The sequence below is a fragment of the Ammospiza caudacuta genome, chromosome 17 (genome assembly GCF_027887145.1).
Source record: "Ammospiza caudacuta isolate bAmmCau1 chromosome 17, bAmmCau1.pri, whole genome shotgun sequence".
In the NCBI taxonomy this organism is placed as follows: Eukaryota; Metazoa; Chordata; class Aves; order Passeriformes; family Passerellidae; genus Ammospiza; species Ammospiza caudacuta.
The window spans coordinates 16,053,665-16,077,831 of NC_080609.1; the positions used below are offsets into that span (position 1 = coordinate 16,053,665).

General features: G+C 45.3%; 1 protein-coding gene across 2 annotated transcripts; it reads right to left on the minus strand.

Annotated features, from left to right (window-relative positions):
* Positions 1 to 29: 29 nt before the first annotated feature.
* Positions 30 to 24,167, minus strand: LOC131565316 (mesothelin-like). 2 transcript variants are annotated; one of them, XM_058816142.1, is made up of 28 exons: positions 24,107 to 24,167; positions 22,516 to 22,550; positions 21,889 to 21,910; positions 21,755 to 21,782; positions 20,443 to 20,527; positions 19,156 to 19,317; positions 18,227 to 18,429; positions 17,332 to 17,423; positions 16,483 to 16,598; positions 15,464 to 15,585; positions 14,851 to 14,992; positions 13,448 to 13,663; positions 11,994 to 12,164; positions 10,801 to 10,947; positions 10,627 to 10,676; positions 10,013 to 10,133; positions 9,785 to 9,870; positions 8,997 to 9,120; positions 8,702 to 8,892; positions 7,473 to 7,563; positions 6,575 to 6,686; positions 5,894 to 6,099; positions 5,250 to 5,402; positions 4,245 to 4,378; positions 3,087 to 3,214; positions 2,486 to 2,580; positions 809 to 998; positions 30 to 514 (listed from the first exon to the last, which is right to left on the minus strand). In XM_058816142.1, exons 1-28 carry the CDS (start codon positions 24,156 to 24,158, stop codon positions 420 to 422), a joined length of 3,369 nt encoding a protein of 1,122 aa, XP_058672125.1. In that variant the 5' UTR covers positions 24,159 to 24,167; the 3' UTR covers positions 30 to 419. The 2 variants fall into 2 exon arrangements, with proteins under 2 accessions (XP_058672125.1, XP_058672124.1); XM_058816141.1 differs by having other exon boundaries at positions 5,894 to 6,102.

Consider the following 24,167-nt stretch of genomic DNA (forward strand, 5'->3'; position numbering starts at 1 on the left):
AGCCCCAAGGAAGAGCAGACACTCATCAGTTTGCTTCTGGCGTTTTTACTCAGTTCCAGGATTTATTTACAAGCAGCTGGCAAACTTCACTCCCACCCCGAGGTCTTGGCAGTGTCACGAGGTCAGGCTCTGGGAAATGTCATTTTTAACCTGCAGGACTCACCCTTAAACCCAGCAGTAAGATGGGCTTTAGCAGTGGCTTGGGGCTGAGCTGGGCTTGGGCTGTCCCAAAGAAAAGATCCTGCACCAAAGAGTCTGGGTTCTTCCCTTCAGACACAACTGGGGTTTTCCCAAGTGATTTGAAAGCCAAAAGTACCTAAAAGTGAGTCCTGGGCTGACCCCAGCTGCCTGTAGCTCTGGGCACTCCTCAGCCAGGTCTCAGAGCAGGTCACAGGCTGGTCCCTCGTGGGAGGAGATGGTCAGGAGAGGATGGACACCGTGAGGAAGCTGAGGAGCAGGGCAGGCAGGAGGTGGAACACCATGGCCACAGTGCCCAGAGGGGCTGAGGACATTGCTGGAGGACAGAGAGGACATCAGAGCACAGAAATCAGTGACTGAACCTGGCAGTGTCCTTTTAGTTTACTGCATTGTTTATTTTATCTTTTTATTTTCTTCCCTATTAAAGATCTGTTACTCCTGCTCCCATATCTTTGCCTGAGAGCCCCTTAATTTCAAATTTATAGCAATTCAGAGGGGGGAATTTTACATTTTCCATTTCAGGGCAGGCTCCTGCCTTCCTTAGCACACACGTGTCCGTCCAACGCCAAAAAGAACCGTGAAACCCCAATCAGCCGGGCCCCAAACCCACCTGGGAATTTGGGGGTGACCAGGTTGATGTACCCCTCCTGCACGCCCCCCGTGAGGCCGATGTGGAGCTCGTCCAGCTCCGACTGTTTCTGCAGCGCCGCCCAGTCCCGCACCGGGGCCCTGCTCTGCCACCGCGCCAGCCCAGGGAGGTGCACCCCCAGCAGCCCCTGCACCTCCGCGGGCGTCAGCAGCTGGGGAAACACACACACACAGCAGCGTTACCATCGTGCTGATGGAGCTCGTGCTAGAGACAGAAGTGAGATTTTATAACAGGTAATTAATAAAGAAGAGATAAAATATATGAAATATTTAATATTTAGTATGTATTATATATTAATAATATAGAAATAAACAAATAAAAATAATAAATAATAATATTTATTCTATATAAATATTTAAGCTATTCCATATAAATAAATAATTATCTATTATTCTATATAAATATATATTTATTCTGTATTTATTGTATATAAATATATAGTTATCCTATATAAATATATATTTATTCTGTATTTATTGTATATAAATATATATTTATCCTATATAAATATATATTTATACTGTATTTATTCTATATAAATATATAGTTATCCTATATAAATATATAAGAATATTTATATTAATATTATTACATTATGAATAAATTTAATAGTAATATTAAATTATATATGATTTAATTATTTATTATTTAATAATATATTGATTATATAATTTATTAAAAATATTATAGCAATATATTATTTATTATATATAAATAATAAATTATAACAATATATAAATAAATATACATAATAAATTTAATATCTATTATATATTAAATAATTCTATATTATCTAATGTATAAGTAAAATAATATTTAATATTAAATATTTAATAATCAGAAAAGATTTTAAAATAAATAAAAATAATTATTTAAAAATTAACCAAGAACTTCTTTCACTATATGAGTATGTCTTAATGTATATATTAATTTTATAATTGATAAATTATAAATATATATTAGAAATATTACAGAAATATATAATATAAATATTTTAAATACTGAAGAATAAAATATAAATAATAAAATAAATTTATATAATATAATAAAATCTGTAATATTTGATATATTAGGTATTAAATAATTGTATATATTGTTTAATATGTAATATTTGATATATACTATATATTAAAAATTATAATATATTCTATTTAATATATAAATAAAATAAGGCTTGATTTTATAATGTTGTTGTTTTTTTCACAAGGTTTTTACCTATATGTGACAGGGTGGGAAGGCTGGGATGGAAAGAACCCCCCTGGAAATGATGGGGCTCCCATGGGAAGAAGCAAAATCTCCTGCACTCAGCTGGGGGTCCCAACCCTGCCAAAATCACCGGGATTTCTGCCCAAACTGGTGCCATTGCCTTGTCTGTGGGCTCATGGCCTGTCCCCTGCCACTGTGAGAGCCTGCCCTGAGGAAATTCAGCTGCCTTTCCATCCATCCAGGACTCCAAATTCTATTTTGTAATCAATTTCAGGCCCTTTCCCCACTTTCTACTGGTGTAACAGAAGAAATTTTGGATTTGATGGAATTTGCATTTGATGGAATCCACGAACGGACACAGCAGCACAACCAAACCCAAGCACAGAACACAACAGAATGCAGGGAATTAAAGAGCTCCAAGGCCCAGCTCACCATCAGGGAGTCTCTCCTCAGGGTCACAAAGGTGCTCACGTTCATGTTCACATCGTCCTTGCTGAGAACCTTCAGATCTGCAGCAGGAGCCCCCCCTGCAGCAAAGCAAGGAGAGCATCAAAGGAGGGCACACCCCAAAGCAGCACTGCTGGGTCTCTGCACAAAATGAGGATTTCTCAAAACCCGTTAGGCTGGGGCTGATAACACACTGAGGCCCAGCTGCAAAACGTGGGGATGCTCCTCCTTTATTTATTGGGAGTTATTTTGTTGGGCATTAAAAATCTGTGGTGATGCCAGACAGTAGAAAGAAGGGTGAGGAGAATTTGGAAAAAATTTTGGCTTAACAGGGAAAAAAAAAAAAATTGTGACATGGAAAAGGGCTTTGAGATAAATCCTGAGGCTGATTTTCCCTGTGATGGTCTGGAAACAGATTTGGGCAACTTAAAGCAGGCACAGAATATTTTGTGCTATCTCCAACATGGAAAGACAAACTTTTAACAACTTGACTTTGAAAATTCCCAAATCTTTGATGGATTTTGATACCCATTTAGTTTGTGGCTAAGAGTTCTCCTTCCCCACAGCATCCTGGATTTTTACATACCCAGGTAAGGCAAAATCAGCTCATAGTAAGCAGGTGAATGGTGCTGGTCAGAGAAAGCTTCTTTGGCTTTCTGGTACAAGATATTCTTTGTCTCCTGGGAACAGGCTGAAGGATTCAGAGACACCAGTCTGCAGAAAAATAAAGACAGGGTGAAAAAAGCTTTTATTATCATCTTCAACCTGTTCAATTTTTGCATATTCTGAGTGTTTTTCTGGGCTCCTCTGCATGGCACAGGTGATCCCCAATTCCCAGCTCTATGGAGAGAAGCTGAGAGGAAAAACAATGGCCCCATTTCCTGCTGAGAATTTGTCCTTCAGGTGATGATGGCTCTGATGGTGCCCAATAAATCTGTGTGTTTGCCAAGTGGTAATTAATTAATTTCATTTCATTTCATTTCATTGAGTCTTTCAGAGGAGTTCAAACTGGAAATGCTTAAAAACCACAAGGATGTGGCACTTGATAGTTTAGTGGTGATCACAGTGCTGGGTGATGATCTGAGAGGCCTTTCCCAATCTTAAGGACTCAGTAATTCTATAAAATTCAATTTCATTAACTCTTCTGCAGATGAAAGCAAGCACAGAGTCAGATTTGCAGCCTGCTGGGCTGAAATAAAGAGAGTTGCATTGGAAATCTGAGCCCTGCCTGGCAGGTTCTAAGGTGCTCCCTAAATTCCCTTTCCCTGAGAGCAGGAAAAGGAAAAGGACGTGAGGTATTCAAATTTCTTGGAAAAACCCCTTCATCCAGGATTTTGCTGCTGGGAAGCCTCAGAGGAAAAGGGAAAACAATAATTATCTGATTTCCTTCTCCTGTGATTTGCCCTTTTGGAGTGTGGTTGGAGATTGTTCCGTTGGTTTCATGTGAATTGTTTTGACTCATTGGACAATCAGAGTCAAGCTGTGTCAGGGCTCTAGAAAGAGTCACAAGTTTTCATTACAATCTTGTTAGCCTTCTGTCTGTATCCTTTCTGTATTCTTTAGTATAGTTTAGCACAGCTTAGTTTAGTATTCTTTAATATAGCATCATAAAATAATAAATGAGCCTTCTGAGAACACATACTCAGATTCATCACTCCTTCCCACCACGGGGCACCCTACAAACACAATCAGGAGGGGAAAGGGCTTTTGGAAGAAGCCCAGGACACCCCAACTTGGGACTCACTTGAGGCTGGAGGGGTTGATGGCCTTCAGGTCAGTGGCATTCAGCAGGCACACGTACTTGGTGCCAATGGCATCCAGGGCCGTGGCATTCAGGGCATTGCCCAGCTCCAGGTAGCGTCTGATTGCTGCTGAGGCCTAGAAACACAATTAATTAGATTAATTTAATTCAATTCAATCAGGAGGTGTGGCTTCATCCCCGAAAGAAACTCCGTATTTTATAATTACGAAAGTAAAATGGAACTGTTTGTGTTGCTATGATTTTTGTGTTAGAGATAGAAATTTTTGGTTTTTATCTAGAAAAGTTATTTTTTATTGTACAGAATTTTCATATTATTTTATTATTTTTAATTTAAATTTTATTTAGTTTTATTAATTAAAAACATTTTATTGTATACCATTTTTATATGGTATTAGAAGGTATTGTGTTTGAATTCAATTGATTTGTAATCTAGTGAAACTTAGTTCGTGGCTTGGTAGGGGTTATTGCTTATTACACACTATATGTTATATATTTTTATATACATTTATATATGTTATATGTTTATAAAACATTTTATAGATATGTTTATATATTTATGTAATAGATTAGTAATCTAGTGAAATCTAGTAATCTAGTTCATTGGTTGGCAAGGGTTATTGCTTATTAAACAATATATATTATATGTTTATATATTTCTAATATATTTATATACATTATATGCTTATTAAACATTTAATAGATATGTTTATATTTTTAATGGAATTTTATGGGATAGGCTTCTTGTTTTTATAGGCGTGAATGGTTTTTTTACAAGAATAGATTGTTGTGCTAACTGATTTTTATTCTTATGATTTTTTTATTTAATGGGAATTTAATAGGTTAGCTTAGAACAGGAAGGCCTGATTTTACAAGGCCTTTCTTTTATAAAGTTTATTGGGCCAATCAAAATTGTGGCACCAAAGATGCTTCAACCACCTCAGAACCAAAAGCAGCCCCAAAGCCAGGAGAGCAAGGCCAAGCCCCTACCAGGGAATCCGAGGGCTGAGGCTGAGTTTTCAGGAATGCAGCCAGGGTGTCAGCAGAGCTCATGTTCCAGGTGGAGATCTCCTCTGGGCTGAGCAGGGGCAGCAGAGGGCCCATTGCAGAGAGCACTTTTTCGGGATAACCATTGGGATACCTCTGTGGAGACACCAGGGGATGGGCTCAGAGCAGGGCTCAGGGAGCTGGGCTCAGCCTGGGGAAAGGTGGAATGATTTTAGAGCTGTTTTCATCTCTCTCACTGGGATTGGAGGGAGGATGGAGCCACATTCCTCTCAGAGGTGCCCTTGAAAGGCTGAGGGCCAAGAGGCCAGAAAAACTCTGATTAGATATAGAAATGAGCGATAAGAAATAAATATTTTTCCCAGTAAAAGTAGCAAACCCTGGGAGAGGAGCTGAGAGACAGTGGAGTCACATCCTTGGAGATCCTAAATTCACCCAGACAAAGCCCTGAGAGATCCCACCAGTGGAAACTGGAATCACATCTTTGGAGATCCCAAATTCCTCAGGACAAAGCCCTGACTGGCCCCATCAATAGAAATTTGTCACATCCTTGGAGATCCTAAATTCCCCAGGACAAGACCCTGAACAATCCCATCAGTGGAAACTGGACATTTTTGGGCTGGAATTACCTCGTCCAGGTATTCCTTCACTATAGCCAGCTGGGGGTTGCTGAAGGGGTAGTTGAGGATATTGGAGAGGTCATTTTCCAGGTAGAGGTAATTTTCCTGGGATATGTTCTGGAGGCAGGCACGCAGGAGCTCCTCAGGTATGTAGTAGGTGGGCATCAGCTCATCATCCAGCATTGTCTTTGTTATCTCCAGCTCAGCTGGGCAACCTGCTGAAGCCATGGCAAACACAGGGCTAAATTAAATCCTTTGGCTCCAAGCTTTGGATCCCAGAATCATTTTAGTTGGAAAAACCTCCAAGGTTGATCTGTGCCCAATCCCCACTTTGTCACCGGCACTGAACTTCTTGGACACCTCCAGGGATGGGGACTCCAAACCTCCCTGGGAGCCTCTCCCAAGGCCTGAGGAGCTCCAGGGTGAGCCCTGGGCCCAGAGGGAATGGTCAGGGTGAGCCCTGGTCCCCAAAAGGAAGGGTCAGGGTGAGCCCTGGGATCAAAAGGAATGGTCAGGGTGAGTCCTGGGATCAAAAGGAATGGTCAGGGTGAGCCCTGGGCCCAGAGGGAACGCTCTGGGTGACCCGTGGGCCCAGAGGGAACGCTCTGGGTGACCCGTGGGCCCAGGGGGAACGCTCTGGGTGACCCGTGGGCCCAGGGGAAACGCTGTGGCTCAGGGCAGCTCCCGTACCCTCCGCTCGCTTGTGCCGGCGGGGCAGGAGCCCCCCGATGACCGTGGCCAGCTCCTCCCTGGACAGGTGGGAATCCCAGGCAAAGTTCCTCAGCCAGGTGGTCACGGCTTTCTGCAAGGAAAAGGGATCATCAGGGGGATTTGGGAATGCTGGATGTGCTTCCAGCACAGCCCCTGCTCCTCACACACCAGGCTCTGAAGATCCTGAACCAAAAGCAATTCCTTCAATGTTTGAACTCTCCCTTTCCCCCAACCCAGCAGTGACTGGAGCACCTCACAAAGCACTGGGAGTTATTCCTGCTCTCCCTAAGTGACCTGGATTTGCAGTTCCAACCAGTCAGCTCTGATGCCTTCAGTTTGAACTTTCCCAGATTCTGGAAGGCACTGGTATATAATAACTCTGAACTCCACAGAAAGTGTCAGCAGTTCTCCTCACAGCTCAGGCACACAGAACAATCCTTGTCCAGCCCCAGAACCAAGGACACCGCTGCAGCTCCAGGCCCAGAAAGTGCAAACAACAGGGAATGGAGGAGAGCAGTCTGGGAGGGTGGGACTGCACAACCTGAGCTGGAATTGGACAATGAACCCAATATGGAAATGGACCAAAACTTATCAAAGTGTGAGAACTCCTGACCCATTGTCCATCTTGGGTGTAGCCACAGCCAGGCCCTTGCACTGCACAAGGTGGATCCTTTGAGGCCTTTTAATAAATCCCTGCTTTATTCCTTAACTCTGCCCAGCTTCTGCTCCAGGCCCCAGCTCCACAAACCCTCCCCTCCCACACCCCATCCCTCTGGCCCCAGGTGCTTTAAAAGGAAGAACTGCTGGAGCCGGGCTGGCCCTGCAGCCCCCAGCCCCATTCCCATCCCCAGGGTCCCCAGGCCACGGCAGAGCCCACCTTGGGGATCTGCTGCAGGATGCTGGCACCCAGCACGGGGATCAGCCCGCTCAGCTCGCTCAGGGTGAAGGCCGACCACGCTGAAGGAGGCCTGCAGACAAAAATATATTGCAAATAAGTAAAACCTTATGAAAGAACAGCCTTATAAACATAATTTAAACCTTACTACTCTAAGCTATTAAATTCCCATAGGGAAAGAATTATAAAAATAAATATCAATTTACATAATCTGTTCTTGTAAGAAAACAGTTTGCACCTATAAAAAATAAGAAGTATATCCTATAAAAATCCATAAAGAAAAAATATCTAGAATGAGAAAAGCTTAATAAACATATACACTAAGCATTACCAACCAATCAACTGAGTTTCAATAAATTACTAAGCTATTAAATTCAAACACAGTACCTTCTAATGTCATATAAAAATGAGCTATATACAATAAAAAATAATCTATTCTACACAAAAAACAATGTCTCATCTGTCTCATTTCTATCTCTAATGCAAGCTACTATGAAAATTAGCAGGTAGGTATCAGGTCTCAAGGAAGAACAAAACTGAAAAAACCACCTTTAAATCTCCCAGGATTACATCCTTGCAACATATGATGTTAAGAAAACACAAGGTTTAAACCCTAAAACACCTCAACCACTTCCTGTTGCACAAAATGTCATTGCAGCAGAGCAGAAGTTGTCAGGGACATAAATCAGGGCAGCTGGGTGGGAAAATGGCCTTGAACAAACACATTCTTTTCTTAAGGCTCTTTCTGGAGCCCAAAGAATTTCTGTTGCTTGCTATGGCCCAGTTCAGTGCCAAGATCTTGGGGCAGCTAACCAGGAAGGAAAATATTTACCAAAATATTTATCAAACATCTCTCACTGGACAGGCAGAATGTCTCCTGGAAACCTGTGCCTGACAAACAGCTTGACCTCACCTGTGATCACCAGGCCAGGCAGAGAAGTTTGATTAATGAAAAGTCAATTTTGCAGACCAGAGGAAAAGCTTTTATAACAAGCAAGAGAGACACAGAAGTGAGCCCATTTTTCAGGAGAATTTCACCCAGGCCTTTCAGCTGAAATAATTTCAACAAAACAACATAAAAGACTCAGTGTAAAGCTCAAAATGAAGAAGTTCTTTTGGGTTTTTGATCAAGCTGCTTGGCTGGAGTTCACTCAGGCCTTAACAGGACCATGGGTTTGGTTAAGGGAAGAGCCCAGGAGGAAAACCCATACCCAAAGGTGGTGTTGCCACTGCTGAGGACATCCCTGATGGCCTCCTCTTGCTCGGGCAGGAAAGATCCACAGTGGCTCAAATCCTTCAGGAAGCTGCCCCCAGAACCCCTGATGTAGTCCCCATCCAGCTCACACACCAGCCAGCCCAGGATCTCAGCGCTTGTGTGATTTATTTGTGTGCCAGGAACTCCCTGGAATAAAGGCAGAAGCATTAACTGGGGTGGAGCATCCCTGGATCCCAATTCCTGCAGGACCCCAATTAATTCCTGCAGGACCCCAATCCCTGTCCTCATACCAAACACTCCAGAGCCTCCAGGAGCAGCTGCTGCCTCTGAGGGTCCTCTCTGGGCAGAACATCCTTGTTTGCCTTCCCAACATTGATGAAGAACTGGCTGCAGTTCCCTGCATAGTCTGAGGGGCTGAAAAGACAAACTCCATGAATTTTAGGGAATGAGGTCAAGCTCGAGGCACCCCATGTCTGATAAAACATCTCCCACACCTGTACACTGAACTCCAGGAGTTGCTCCTCCCCAGGTTTCTTCTATGCCATTAAATCCTTTAAAATTTCCTTGAGTTTAAAAATGGTTATTTAAAAACCAATTTTCACCTGAAGGAATTTAGTGTTCAAACTGTTCTAATTGTTAGATTCAAATTCAAACTAATTCATTGTTAGATTCAAATTCAAACTAATTAAAACTAATCTATTGTTAAAACGGTTCAAGGTTTGGGTACAGAACCACAGCAGGGAAGTACTGGAACAGGGAAATTCACTTTATTCCCTGTTTTCTCTGGTGTTGTAAGGGAAAAGCACATTCAGAGACTCGGGAATGATAAAATTGACCTTGGCCACTGCCTGGGATGGGGCAGCTTCAGCCTCTCCGGGAAACCTCACAAGGAAGGATTTATTGCAATACCTCATACAAATCTACCACCCCCAGCTTTCTGCAATCCCATTTTTATTCCCCAGGAAGAGGCCTAAACAACTCTGAAATAGAAATCAAATTAATCAGCCTGGTTATAAACTAATTTTTATTTTTCCCATGTTGCTCTAAGGCAACATGATGGAAACCACAGCACAGTTACCTTAAAAACAGCAGCAGGTCCTGGGGATAAGTGTCCCAATCCTGGGGAATCCCATGCAGGGTCACCATCCTCAGCAAGCAGCTCAGCTGCAAGGACACCAGAGATTGCATCAAGGAGAGAAACCACCATGAAACACAAGGAAAAGATAAAACAATGGAAAGGTTTTATGCTGCTCTGAAGGAAGAAAGGAAGGAAAGGAAGGAAGGAGGGAAAGGAAGGAGGCATTACCTGGTCCTGGCCCAGCTTGACCTTCTTCTTCCTCATGACTCTGGCCAGCTCCTGGAACCTTTCTGCCCCCACAGCGCTGGCAGCTGCGCAGGTGAAGCCCTGGAGCACAGACTGGGACAGCCTGGGAGTTCCCAGCAGGAAAATCAGCAGGGAAAAGCCTTCAGGAAGGAGCATTCAGAGCAGGACTCTGCTCACCCCACTGGGTTTCGCAGATATAAATCCCTGGTTTTGTAATTTTCATCTCAAATACATCAAGAAGACACAGCAGCCCCTCTAAATGAATCCCTGGAATTGCCCCCTGGAAGGTTTGGGAATGCATTCCCTGCTTGGAAAGGCATTCCTTGCTTGGAAATGCCTTCCAGAGGCAATCTGGAGCAAGATTGCAGGTGCAGCCTGAGCCAGCAGCATCATTTTAGAAGGAAAATGTGGTCCCTGGGTGTTTCTGGCAGCTGAGCCCTGGTAAATCTCCATTTTCCATGTCTGTGTTTGGGCTCCCATTCCATCTCCCATCTGTTCCCACGAGTTCCAGGGGATGGATGTGGATGGAACACAGGAAAGGTGGGAATTGTCAGGAAAACAAACAGAAAGTGGAAGGAGAGGAGGGAAATCTTCACCTGCTGAAGTCAGGCTCTGCCTTCACCACATCACTGAAGAACATGGCAGCCTGGGGAGCAAAGGCAGAGTCAGAGGTTTTCCAGGGAAAAGGGCTCTGCTTCCAGGGGCATTGGTGGAATTCATGCGCCCACAGAGGGCAGGGCTGCCACAGAGGGGAAGGAGGAGCCCTTTACCTGCTCTCTGGTCCAGGGTTTGTCGTTGAGATCCTGCACGTTTGGCTTTTCTTCCCCAAACACCAGCAGGGATTTTGGGATGGAGCTGGCCAGGGCACTGGGGATGAGTCTGACCAGCTCAGAGGGGTGGGCAACCCTGGAGGAAAGCTTGGAAAAACCCAACAGAACAAACCATTGCAAAAAAACCAACAGAGCAAACCATGGCAAATCTCCTCACCCAGCTTTAGCCCAAATCATGGCAGGATCAAAGCTAGAGAATTGGTTGGGTTGGAAAAGACCTCCAGGATCAAGTCCAACCTTGAATTATTCTATGGTTATAATACACAATATATTTTAAATATATATATAAATTTCTATATCTATATTATTTTTATATATATTTATAAACAATATATATAAAATACATACTATATAATATATACTATACACTATATAATATATAATATACATTCCATTATAATTATTAAAGATTATATATTTTATAGATAATATTTTATATGTGCACAATATATTATATATATAATATATATATAAAATATATATAATATATATATATATATATATATATATATATATATATATATATATATAATATATATATATATTATATATTGGTTAATATATTATTAACCATTTCTATTCTTTCCCTGGGAACATCCACAGGGAAGCAGTTTTTGGGAGCACTTCATAAAACAAATCCCTGCTGGCCTTGTCCCCAAGGGGCTGAGCAGGGCAAGGACAGTGACACAGAGCCAATGGCAGGGTTGGAGTGGCCAAGGACAGTGACACAGTGCCAATGGCAGGGTTGGAGTGGCCAAGGACAGTGACACAGAGCCAATGGCAGGGTTGGAGTGGCCAAGGACAGTGACACAGAGCCAATGGCAGGGTTGGAGTGGCCAAGGACAGTGACACAGAGCCAATGGCAGGGTTGGAGTGGCCAAGGACAGTGACACAGTGCCAATGGCAGGGTTGGAGTGGCCAAGGACAGTGACACAGAGCCAATGGCAGGGTTGGAGTGGCCAAGGACAGTGACACAGAGCCAATGGCAGGGTTGGAGTGGTCTGTCCTGCTGCCACCCTGCCTGGCTGTGACCAATCCCCCAGGGGATGCTGGCAGGGGGCAGCTGTGCCACACCTGGCCCCAGGTAAGCAGTGTCCCCACCCCCGCTCCTGGGTGAGACAAAACAGGATCACCTTTTCCACCAGGATCCCTTTCAGAGCACGGGGCAGGGTGTCCACGTGCTGGGCAAAGGCTGGCAGCTGGACGGCCTCCAGGACAACCTCTGGGGACAAACTCCACAGCGTGCTGCTGTTGAGGCCACCCACCAAAGTGCCCAGCTGTGCCAGGCTCTGTCCATCCAGGATCTGCAAGGGAATCACAGAAAAATCAGCTTGGAAAACATCTTTGAGATCCTCAATGCCAGCTGTGCCCAACCCCGCCAATCCCCAGCCCAGAGCTCTGAGTGCTCATCCCTTCCCTTTGAGCTTTTATATTTTCCTGGTTCTGGACTGCATTGGTTTCTAACTCTGAACTTCATATAAAGTGTCAGCAGCTCTCCTCACAGCTCAGTCTCACAGAACAATCCTTTTTTGTCAGATGAACTTGTTTTCTGACCCAGAGATGAGGTAACTGAGAGGTGTTTTAAAAACTTTTATTCCATTTTCAGTCTCACGTGAAGGGTGAGACAATACAGATGTTATAATTCTTACCATCACAATCAGAAGTTAACTGTTTCTTAATTCTATTTTAAGCATTTCTTGGCCTATCAGCTTTTCCTACACTATGCTGTAAATGCCCTAAAGTTAATAATCTAAAACTACCCCTCGTGGGTCCTGCCACAATGCATTTTTCACAGTTCTATTTCTCCAAACTATCCAGTCTTGTTTGCAAGACCCTCCTTTGAAACTTGCTTCTAAGTTCCATTTCTCTCTCCACAATGCCTGTTTCTCTAGAAATTCATATTTCTCTACAAATTCATTTCCTACATTTTTCCAGCCCCCAGAACCAAGGACACCGCTGCAGCTCCAGGCCCAGAAAGTGCAAACAGCAGGGAATGGAGGAGAGCAGTCTGGGAGGGTGGGACTGCACAACCTGATCTGGAATTGGACAATGAACCCAACATGGAAATGGACCAAAACTTATCAAAGTGTGAAAACTCCTGACCCATTGTCCATCTTGGGTGTAGCCATGGCTGGGCTCTTGTGCTGTCCAAGGTGAATCCACAGAATTCCCAGGTTGGAAGAGACCTTAAAGATTGAGTCCAACCCAGCCCCAACACCTGAAGTGAACCCTGGCACCCAGTGCCACACCCAGGCTTTGTTAAACACACCCAGGGATGGGGACTGCACCACCTCCCTGGGCAGAATATCCCAGAACTTCATCACCATTTCTGTAAAAAACTTCTTCCCAATACCCAACCTCAATTCCCCTTGGTGCAGCTCAAGACTGTGTCCTGTGGTTCTGTCAGAATCCTTTGAAGCTCCTTTAAAAAATCCCAACTTTATTCCTTTAATTCTTTAGCTCTGATGCCTCTGTTCCCAAGGCATCAGTGCCACCTCCAGGGCTGGGCACTCCCACCCTCCCTGGGCACTCCCAGTGCCTGAAACCCTTCCAGGAGGAGCCTGTGGGTGTGAGGAGCTCTGCATACCTGGTGGCCAGACTGGAGCAGTTTGCTGACCACAGCCCTGGCCTGCTCGTCCCTCCAGCCCCGGACTCTGCCCAGGGCAGGCAGAGCTGCCTCCAGGTGCTCCTCAGGGATGTTCTCCTGGATTCTGGACACTGAGAGCCCCAGGGCAGCCTGGCCCAGGGCTGCCAGCATGGCTGGGGAGAAATCCTCCAAATTCCTCAGCAGGGAGGAAGCCACCTGTGAGACAGAGCAGAGTCAGAGCAGCAATGCTGCATCCCACAGCCCTAAACCCCTGCAGTTCTGCCTCAGGTTTGCCTGTGGAGGTGTGGAAGAGGTTTTACAGTGACTTCTGTGAGCCAGAGAGAAGTTTGGTAAGTTTGTTTATTCCTGAAAGTATTTTCTACCGAGGTTGTTGACAGAGAAACCAAGAAAGAAAGAAGGAGAAAGAAGAGAAACCAATAAAGAAAGGAGAAAGAAGAGAAACCAAAAAAGAGCAAAGGAGAAAGAAGAGAAACCAAGAAATCAAAAACTATAAATAAGAGAAACCAAGAAAGAGGATAAAAAATAGAAACCAAGAAAGAGAGAAGGATAAATGAGAGAAACCTGTAATTCTCTATTGCAATGAACACTTAGTCTTTCCTGACCAATGAGTAAATGTGAACTTCTGAGCTTTGTAAGAATGTAAAACAAGCTTGCATGCTGGAATAAAAACAGTTTGAAACCTTCTGGAAATGGAGTGTGTTGCTTTGGGTTGTCTCCCTCTCAATGTGGACGGACCATTCCCACCTCTGAGCCCTGTGAGGTGATGGAAACCCAGCCAGACACCAAAGGTGACCCAGAGGGGGGTGACAAGAGGGGACACAGAGCTGGGCCCACCCCTGGCAGGTTTTGTGCAGTGAGAGCATTCCCAGGCGCTCACCCGCAGGTTTTGTGCAGCGAGGGCGTTCCTAGATGCTCCCCTGGCAGGTTTTGTGCAGCTGAGAAGATTCCCAGTGCTCACCTGCACATTTTGTGCAGTAAGAGGATTCCCAGGTTTTGCGCAGTGAGAGGATTCCCAGTGCTCACCCCTGGCAGGTTTTGTGCAGTGAGAGCATCCCCAGGTTTTGTGCAGTGAGAGCATCCCCAGGTTTTGTGCCGTGAGGGCATTCCTAGATGCTCCCCTGGCAGGTTTTGTGCAGCTGAGAGGATTCCCAGTGCTCACCTGCAGGTTTTGTGCCGTGAGAGCACCCCCAGGTTTTGTGCAGTGAGAGCATGTCCAGGTTTTGTGCCGTGAGAGCATTCCCAGTGCTCACCTGCACGTTTTGTGCAGTAAGAGGATTCCCAGGTTTTGTGCAGCTGAGAGGATTCCCAGGCGCTCACCTGCAGGTTTTGTGCCGTGAGAGCATCCCCGGGTTTTGTGCCGCGAGAGCATCCCCAGTGCTCACCTGCAGCTCCAGGGAGGCTCCGGGCACCCCCCTGCTCCAGGGGCAGCTCCTCCCCAGCCTCTGGGCCACTCCCAGCGCCTCCTCCGTGCTCAGGTTTGCCACTGCCCCGGGGCTCAGGTAACAAAGGAACCTGTCCGGGAGGCTGGGGACAGAAGGAGAGGCTGGGTCAGAGAGGGGGACCAGCAGAGCTTTCCTCTGTTCCAGAGGATGTTCTTCCTCCAGGCATCTTCCCCCTTCATCTCAGCCCTGCAGGTGCCAAAGCTCCAGATCAGGGAGGTGGAAAAGCCTGGAAGCACTGCAGGGAAATCATTTCCCAGGAGAAGAACTGGGGACCTGGCCCCAGAGAGCAAGGGCAGTGGGGTTACTTGAAAATAGAGCCTTTAAAAATAAAAAGAATGGAAACTTTAAAGAAAAAAAATCATAGAACCCATAAAGAGAAACGTGATAGAACCCTTAAAGAGAAACGTGATAGAACCCTTAAAGAGAAAATGAACGGAACTCTTAAAGAAAAATTAATAGAACCCTTAAAGAGAAATGGAATCCTTAAAGAGAAAATTAATCAACAGTGGCACACTGAGCCGTGCCAGGAAATCAGACCCCCTCAGACCCATACCTGGCCAGTGGAAAGGCAGGAGCAGAGGTCAGGAGCAGGGTGTAGTACAGGGCAGTCTCCCTGAGCAAGGTGAGGTTCCCAACCATCTCCATATTCACCGGGTCCCTGGCAAATTTTTGAAGCTGAAGGTGGAAAAAATAAAAAGGGAAAATGACTCAGATGGGTCCTTCAATCCTGACAGAGACATGGGACAGTCTGAACCAACCTCAGGGCTTTTCACCTGGGTTTAAAGTTGTGCTGAGGTTTATTTTGTTTGTTTTCAAGTAAACACTGGGACCCTGATCGGGTTTGGGGTTGCTCCTCTCACTGGCTCCAGTTTGGTCCCTGAAAAATTCCCTTTGTGGAACCAATTTCTGTGCAAACCTCTCTCACCATATGACGGGAAAAAAAACTGCAGTGGCTGTTCACCTCAGATTAACCAGAGAAATATTCCTGCTGGCAGGAATTCCAGGGCCAGGTTGGACAGGATTGGAGCACCCTGGTCCTGTATTTTCTGGGACCCCGTCGTTGGAAGGAAATTATGAATCTGACTCCATGTTCTCAGAAGGCTAATTGATTATTTTAACTTTACTATATTATATAAAAATACTATACTAAACTATACTAAAGGATACAGAAAGGACACAGACAGAAGGTTAAAAAGATAATAATGAAAACTTGTGACTCTTTCCAGAGCCCTGACACAGCTTGAACTTGATTGGCCAAAGAATCAAAACAATTCACATGAAACTAATGAAACAACCACCTGTGGGTAAACAATCACCAAACACATTCCAAAGCAGCAAAACACAGGAGAAGCAAAACAGATAATTATTGTTTTCCTTTTTCTCTGAGACTTCTTAGCTTCCCAGGAGAAAATCCTGGCAAAGGGATTTTTCAGAAAATCCGACAGTGACACCCTGAGACAGTGGGCAAGGCTGGAATGGGGTGGGTGACCCTTCAGTCCTTCCAACCCCACCATCCTGGGGCTCTGATTCTGCTCATGGCAGGACTGTGACCCTCCCAGGGTCCCCACTTACTGTGGCTTCATCCCCAAAAAGCTGCAGGTCCTCCACGGTGGCGTGCTCCAGAAAGGATCCCAGGAAATTCCGGAACCAGGCAGTGGAATTGGGGCTGTGGCAGCTCTGGCTGGGTCCTGCAGTCAGACAGGAACGCAGGGACACAGAGCCCACGGAGCTGGAACCACTGGGAACTGGGATTTCTGAGGCTGCAGCCCAGCAGACCCAAATCTCACACCCAAATCCAGCGCTCACACCACTAATTCCCACGGGACAGGGCAGAAGGAATCCCAGCCCTGCCAATATTCCATGCCCAGCCTCTTCATCCTTTTCTCCCTGCTCACACCCAAATCCAGTGCTCACACCACAAATTCCCATGGGACAGGGCAGAAAAGGGCTTAATCTGGCCAATATTCCATGCCCAGCCTCTTTCTCCCTTCCCTCCTCATGCACCAGGAGCTTTCTGCAGGAAATTCATGGCAGCTCCTGCCCAAATTCCATGCCCAGCCTCTTTCTCCTTTTCTCCCTGCTCACACCACAAATTCCCACTGGACAGGGCAGAAGGAATCCCAGCCCTGCCAATATCCCATGCCCAGCCTCTTTCTCCCTTCCCTCCTCATGCACCAGGAGCTTTCTGCAGGGAATTCATGGCAGCTCCTGCCTGGGTCCCTTCCTGAGCACAACCAAACCCTGCACAGGCAGCAAATGCAGTGAATTTATTAAAAAAATTATAAAAATACTGGGTTAATCAAGCCTCCAGGTAGGGAAATCATTCCCAAATCCATTAATGGCTGACATTCCCAGCCTGTTCCCATTGGAGGTTCCCAAACCCCCTGGACAGAGCCCAGGGAAATCAGGGAATTCCTTTACCACGCTGGGTGAGGAAATGCTTGATCCCAGCGTAGAGATTCCTCTGCTCCTGCACAGAAAGCTGGGAATAGATTCCATCCAGGGCAGCCACTCTGCAAAGGAAGGAAAACACCTCAGACATTGCTGAGGCCAGGGCTGGGCTCACAAAAACATGGATATTCTCAATCCCATCCTTTTCTAGTGGATTATGCCCTTTTCTGACCCAGAGATGGGGCAACTGAGAGGTGTTTTAAAAAGTTTTATTGCTTTTTCAGTCTCATGAGAAGGGTGAGACAATACAGATGTTGTAATTCACACCATCACAATCAGAAGCCATTTTATTGTAATTTCCTAATTGTAAAAAACCAGTGTATTGTAATTTCCTAATTCCAGTAAACCCAGTGTATTCCAATTTCCTAATTCCAAAAAAAGCCAGTGTATTGTAATTTCTTAACTGTAAAAAAGCCAGTGTATTGTAATAACTTAACTGTAAAAAAGCCAGTGTATTGTAATTACCCAATTCCAAAAAAGCCAGTGTATTGTAATTACTTTACTGTAAAATAAACAGTGTATTGTAATTTCCTAATTTCAATAAAGCCAGTGTATTGTAATTTTCCAATTCCAAAAAAGCCAGTGTACTGTAATTTCCCAATTCCAATAAAGCCACTGTATTGTCATCTCCTAATTCCAACACACTATGAGCATTTCTTGGCCTCTCCATAACATTTGTAAACCAACATTTCTTATCTCAAATTGATATATAAATACACACTATAGAAACCTTTGATTGAACTTTAAAGACTTTCTACAAATCCATTTCCCACCCTTCTCCAAAGTGATTTTCCCCCCCGGAGGAGCCCCCAGGGGTGGCTCTGGTGGCACAGAGGGGACATCAGAGGGGACAGGCCAGACTCACAGCAGCTGGAATTGCTCGCAGGACACATCCTTGGCACGGAGGCAGCCAAAGACCTCGGGGTGCCCCAGGAGGGGCTGGAGGCCCCCGTGGAGCCACGGCAGCAGCACTGGGGGGGTCCCAATGCCAGGGACCTGGAGCATCCTCTCCCACAGCCCATTGAGGAACACCAGGCTCCACTCCAGGGAAACGGGCACCCGCGAAAACTGGGGGAAAGGAGGAGAAAAAAAATCTGAATTCCAACCAGACGTGGACAGAAATCCAAGAAGATCTGAATGCTGAATTAAACTGCTGCTTTAAATGGGGCTTTTTGCACAGTGGACTCGCTGCTCTTTTCAAGGTAAAAAGAGAATTTTAATTTCTGACTCCAACATTCATAGATTTCCAAAAGTGACAGCGGGTTGGAGGGTGACAGTGCCACCTCTCCAGTGACACTGGTCCAACAGTCTATCAAATTTCTCTTCCTCCAGGAGAGAATGCAAAACAACAAGCTGCTTACATAAAGTGTGAGAGAAAGTTCATTACAAGAATGTAAACATCAGAAGGCTTAGAAAATCAAAATCTTAAAAAAAAAATTTAAAAAAAAGTCTTTTAAATAATCTTTAGAAAAATAATCTTTAGAAAAATAATCTTTAGAAAAATCCTCAAAAAAAATCCTCAAAAAAAATCCTCAAAAAAAATCCTCAAAAAAAAATCCTCAAAAAAAAACCCTCAAAAAAAATCCTCAAAAAAAAACCCTCAAAAAAAAACCTCAAAAAAAAAAACCTCAAAAAAAAAACCCTCAAAAAAAAAAAAACCCTCAAAAAAAAAAATCATAGGGTGACATCTCTTTCCAAAATAAGGTAAAAAAATAAATCAGGGATTTGAAATGAAGTCTTTTCCTGGGCAAAATTTCCCTGGATTTGAGGGAATTCCATTTGAGGAATGCTCACCTGATGGCTGAACTCGGTCAGGGACCCCAAAAGCTTCCTGGCATCGTATTTGGAAAAGAACAGGATGGAATATTCTGGATCCAGAGCTGTGCTGGGCTCAGAGGCCAGGCAGGAATATAAGGAGGAGAGGAAATCATCCTGGAGGTCCTGGAGCCAGGCTCCCTAAAAAGGGAAGGGAAATGCAAATAAAGAGAATATTTAGGGGGGAAATCACCCTCAGGGGGCTCAGCCACACCTGGGCATTGGGAAGGGATTCTTCCCTTGAGGGGGTAAAACACTGGCACAGATTTTAAAAGCTTTATCCCAAAAAAAAACCACCCCCAAAATTGCCAAAATTGTGCTCAAATTTCTGAAAAATTTCATCTAACTAGAAACTTCCACGGGGACTTCTCTAATTCCCAAACGTTTTTTCAGGGCAATGGCTTACAAACAGTAGAAGACAAAAACAAAACCAAGTAAAAAACAAACACCAAAAAATCCCAAAACCCCACTGACAAATGTTTGCAGAAGTGCCATCTTTTTGTCAGAAATATTTACCAAAACCCACAAACTGCTGTCAATTTAATTGCAATTACTGGCAGCAACTGAAGAGATAATGACAAAACCAGGAAGAAACTAAACTTGGAATATCCAGGTGGCATTTTCCAGGCTGCAACCAGTTCTAATTGTGATTTTACTCCTTTTAAATGTACTTTTACCCCTTCTAATTGTGTTCTTACCCCATCTATTGTGATTTTACTTCCCTAATTGTGCTTTTACCGCTTCTATTGCGATTTTACTTCTCTAATTGTGCTTCTACTTCTCTATGTTTTTTACCGCTTCAATTGTGCTTTTACTTCTCTAATTATGCTTTTGCCTTTTCTAATTGTGCTTCTACCCATTCTAATTGGGCTTTTATTTCTCCAATTTTGTTTCTATTTCTCTAACTGTGCTTTTCCCCCTTCCAATTGTGCTTTATCCCAACACCCAGCGTGACTCTCCTGCAGAGATTCACCCCAATACTGTCACGCCAATTTTTAAAGTCCATTTGATTTGCAAAGTCCCTTTGCCCCAACTCCCCTCTCACTCCAGGGGTTTGGAGAGGGAAATCCCCAATTGCCCAAGGTGTCCGTGGTGCTCTGGGCACCCCTGAGCCCCATGGGTGGCACAGGGCAGTGTCCCCTGACACAGGGTGATGCCCCGGGCACAGCCTTGGCTGCTCCCCCGGGGCTGCTTTGTGTCAGAATTCCCAAGGAACACAAATCCCAGCCCCAGGGATGGATGGACTGAAGGATTGAGGGGCCTCACCTGGGCACAGGCCAGCTGGGCAAAGCTGAGGCTGCACGGGGACCTTCGGCCTTGGGACACCTCCAGGAGCTGCTCCTGGCTGGCACTGGGGGGACAGGGACACAGTGGGAGTGGGGAAACTGGGAATGGGGATGGGAGAAACTGGGAATGGGAATGGGAGAAACTGGGAATGGGGGAAACTGGGAATGGGGAAACTGGGAATGGGGAAACTGGGAATGGGGAAACTGGGAATGGAGAAACTGGGAATGGAGAAACTGGGAATGGAGAAACTGGGATGGGAATGGGAGAACTGGGATGGGAATGGGAGAACTGGGACGGGAATGGGAGAAACTGGGACGGGAATGGGAGAAACTGGGAATGGAGAAACTGGGATGGGAATGGGAGAAACTGGGACGGGAATGGGGGAAACTGGGAATAGGGAACAGGGACAGCGTGGGAGTGGGGAAACTGGGAATGGGGGACAGGGACAGCACTGGGAATGGGGGAAACTGGGATGGGATGGGCTGGGAATGGGGGATGGGGACAGCACTGGGAATGGGGGAAACAGAATGGGGGAAACTGGGACAGAACTGGGAATGGGGGACTGGGATGGGAATGGGAGTTGGGGCAGGATGGGAATGGGAAAACTGGGAGAGGATGGGCTGGGAATGGGGCAGAACTGGATGGGGAACAACTGGGTAGGGCAGAACTGGTGAGGAGCTGAGGCAGAAGCTGTGGGGAATGTGGGGGAAAACTGGTGGGAGCTGGGGCAGAGCTGGATGAGGGCACAACCAGTGGGGAGCTGGGCACCAGACTGGGTGGGGACAGATCCAGATGTGAGGTGTCACCCCCCAGCAGCCCAGAGCACAGCTGGGCACAGCACCCAAAGGCACCTGAGTGCCCTGAGCAGGGTTTGGCTCCTGGTTGTCCCCCCAGGAGGGATCCAGCCCTCCCAAATGAGCAGGAGCAGAGCTCAGGGCACACAGGGACAGGGACAGGCAGGGTGCACTGCTGACCCTCAGCCACCATTCAGGCTGAGTGAGGTCTGGAGTGGGGCTGTTTGAGCCCCACTGGAGCCAAGATAAGCTCAGCACCGGTGCCAAGGCTCTTGGCTGCTCCCCAGAGCCTGGCCCTGCCTTTCTTTGTCCTCCCAAACCCCAGCAGGGCACTTTCCCTTCATTCACTGTTTGAACAAGTGCAACCAGAGCCCTCCCTGCCCACAGGCAGCCCTGGGGAAAATCCCAAAATCTGGGCTCAGGGGGATGTGGTCACCCCAAGAAAAGCAGAATCCCTCCCAGGGAAATGCCACAGCCCCTGGGCATGGCTCACCTACCTGGGCACTGAGGCACACATGGCAGATTCTGAGCCCAGAACAAAAAAAGAGAGACAAAGGTAAGGATTTGTGGGAGGACTTGGCACACAGAGCCCACTCTGAGCTCTCTGATAAATATTTGGAAAGGAACTCACCATTGACGGGGGAGCTGGAGCACTGCACCAGGAGGAGGAGAAAAGGGACAGGGTTAAAATGCAGCTCTGACATTGCTTGGGATCATTGCAAACACTGTCAGAGCTGGGGGAGCCCTTTGGGTTGGGATGGGACCTGAGCACAGTGAAACCCCAAACCCTGAGCACACTCAAACCTCAAACCCTGAGACACGTGGAAATCCCAAACCCTAAGCACACTCACTGAAATCCCCAACCCTGAGCACACTCACCCAAATCCTACACCCTGAACAAACAGAAACCCCAAATCCCAAACCCTGAGCACACTCACTGAAATCCCCAACCCTGAGCACACTCACCCAAACCCTAAATCCCAAATCCTGAGCACACTCACTGAAATCCCAAACCCCGAGCACATCACACCCCAAACCCTGAGCCCCAGGACAGTTGAGCTCTGCACCTCACTCACCTGGGCACTTCCAGCCCAGCCCACCCCACAGGGGAGGGAAAGTTCCCCTGGTGGTTCCAGTGGGGTCCCAGAGGAAGGGGCTCTGCCATGGCTGATCTTTAAGGTCCCCCCCAACCCAACCCAAACCATCCTGGAAGGTTTTACCCACACTAAATTCAATTTTGGGGATGAATTTGCCTTACCAGCTGTGTCCCAGCAGCTGCAGCTCCCTGGCACCCTGCAAGACAAAGGGATTTGGGAGCAGAGCCAGCACTGAGCTCCTTCCCAGCCCCAGCCCGGCCTCCTCAGCCCTCTGAAGGATTTCAGAGCTCATTTCTGCTGGATTCTGCTTTTTTCCCACTCAGAGATGGGGGAACTCAGAGGTGTTATAAAGACTTTTATTTTTAGTCTCATGTGAAGAGTGAGACGATACAAATATTGTAACTTAGGTTATTATAGAATATATTATATTAATATATATTACATATATTCTATATATTAATGTATATAGAATGCAATGTAATGTAATATAGAATATAGTATATATTATATTAGTATACATTAATCTAGTATATATTATAATAGTATATATTAATATATCAATGCAATATTGATATATATCAATATATTAATATACTATATTCTATATTATATAATAAATATTATAATAACGTATATTTATTACATATATACGTTATTATAATATATATGTATATAATACATATAACAAGTTATATATGTTATTATAATATATATAACATATATATGTTAATGTTATAGATATCTAGAAATAGGTTATATTATACATAATATGAAAATATGTTATAAATATATTTAAATATATTACATAATATATAATATTATATATTGATGTATATATTTCTATATTGATATATTATATTTTTATATTATATGATAATATATTATATTTTATACCAGCAGGACAAGGGCAGGGACAGGGAGGGGACACAGAGAGGGCTCTGCAGCTCCATAGCTCTGATGGAGGAGTGCCTTTCCTGCTGTGGATGAGTTTATAATCCCAAAAACTGCATTGGGAAGGGGGTCCTAAAGCAGCTTGGATGAGCACAACACCTGCATTGCCTTCTTCACTTCATTAGCACAACACTTTCCTTAATTACTTCATTTTTAATTATTTAATTAATGCAGAACTGTCACTAATTAACAGCCAAAGGAGCCGTCCCCTATTGGGGTGCAGGATTTGGGATAGGACCCAGGGACTGGCTGGGCGGGAATTTGGGAATTGGGATATTGGGAATATGGGAATTGGGAATGTGCCCTCCCACCCCAAGGGCAGGGCTGGGTGGGATATTGGGAATAGGGAATTGTTCCAGAGCAGGCCCTGGAATGGATTTCCCATCCCTGGAAATGTCCCTGGACAGGGCTTGGAGCAGCCTGGGATGGTGGGAGGGGTCCCTGCCTATGGAGTGGAGGGGATTTAAGGTCCCTCCCACCCCAAACCACGCTGGGATTTATTATTCAATGAATAGAGGGGTAATTAGATTTAATTGTGATTATTCCTTAAGTGCTTTCCCAGCAGAGGAACAGGGAGCACACAGCTCTGAACAGACAGGGGGAGACTCAGTGCCAGTGGGACGTTCCACCCTAAAAACTGAAATATTTCACTCACAAATCCAAAAACAAACAGGCCAATGAAAACCTGGGGATTTAGAGCAACTACCCAAGTCACATTTTGTGCTCTGGCAGCGCAATTTCCCCTTTTAGGGTGGTCCCAGGTATGGAAAACCCTCCTGGGCCAGCCCACAGCAGACTCACCCAGCAGCAGCAGCAGCAGGAGGAATCCCAGCCCTGGCAGCAGAGGAGACATTTCTGGACA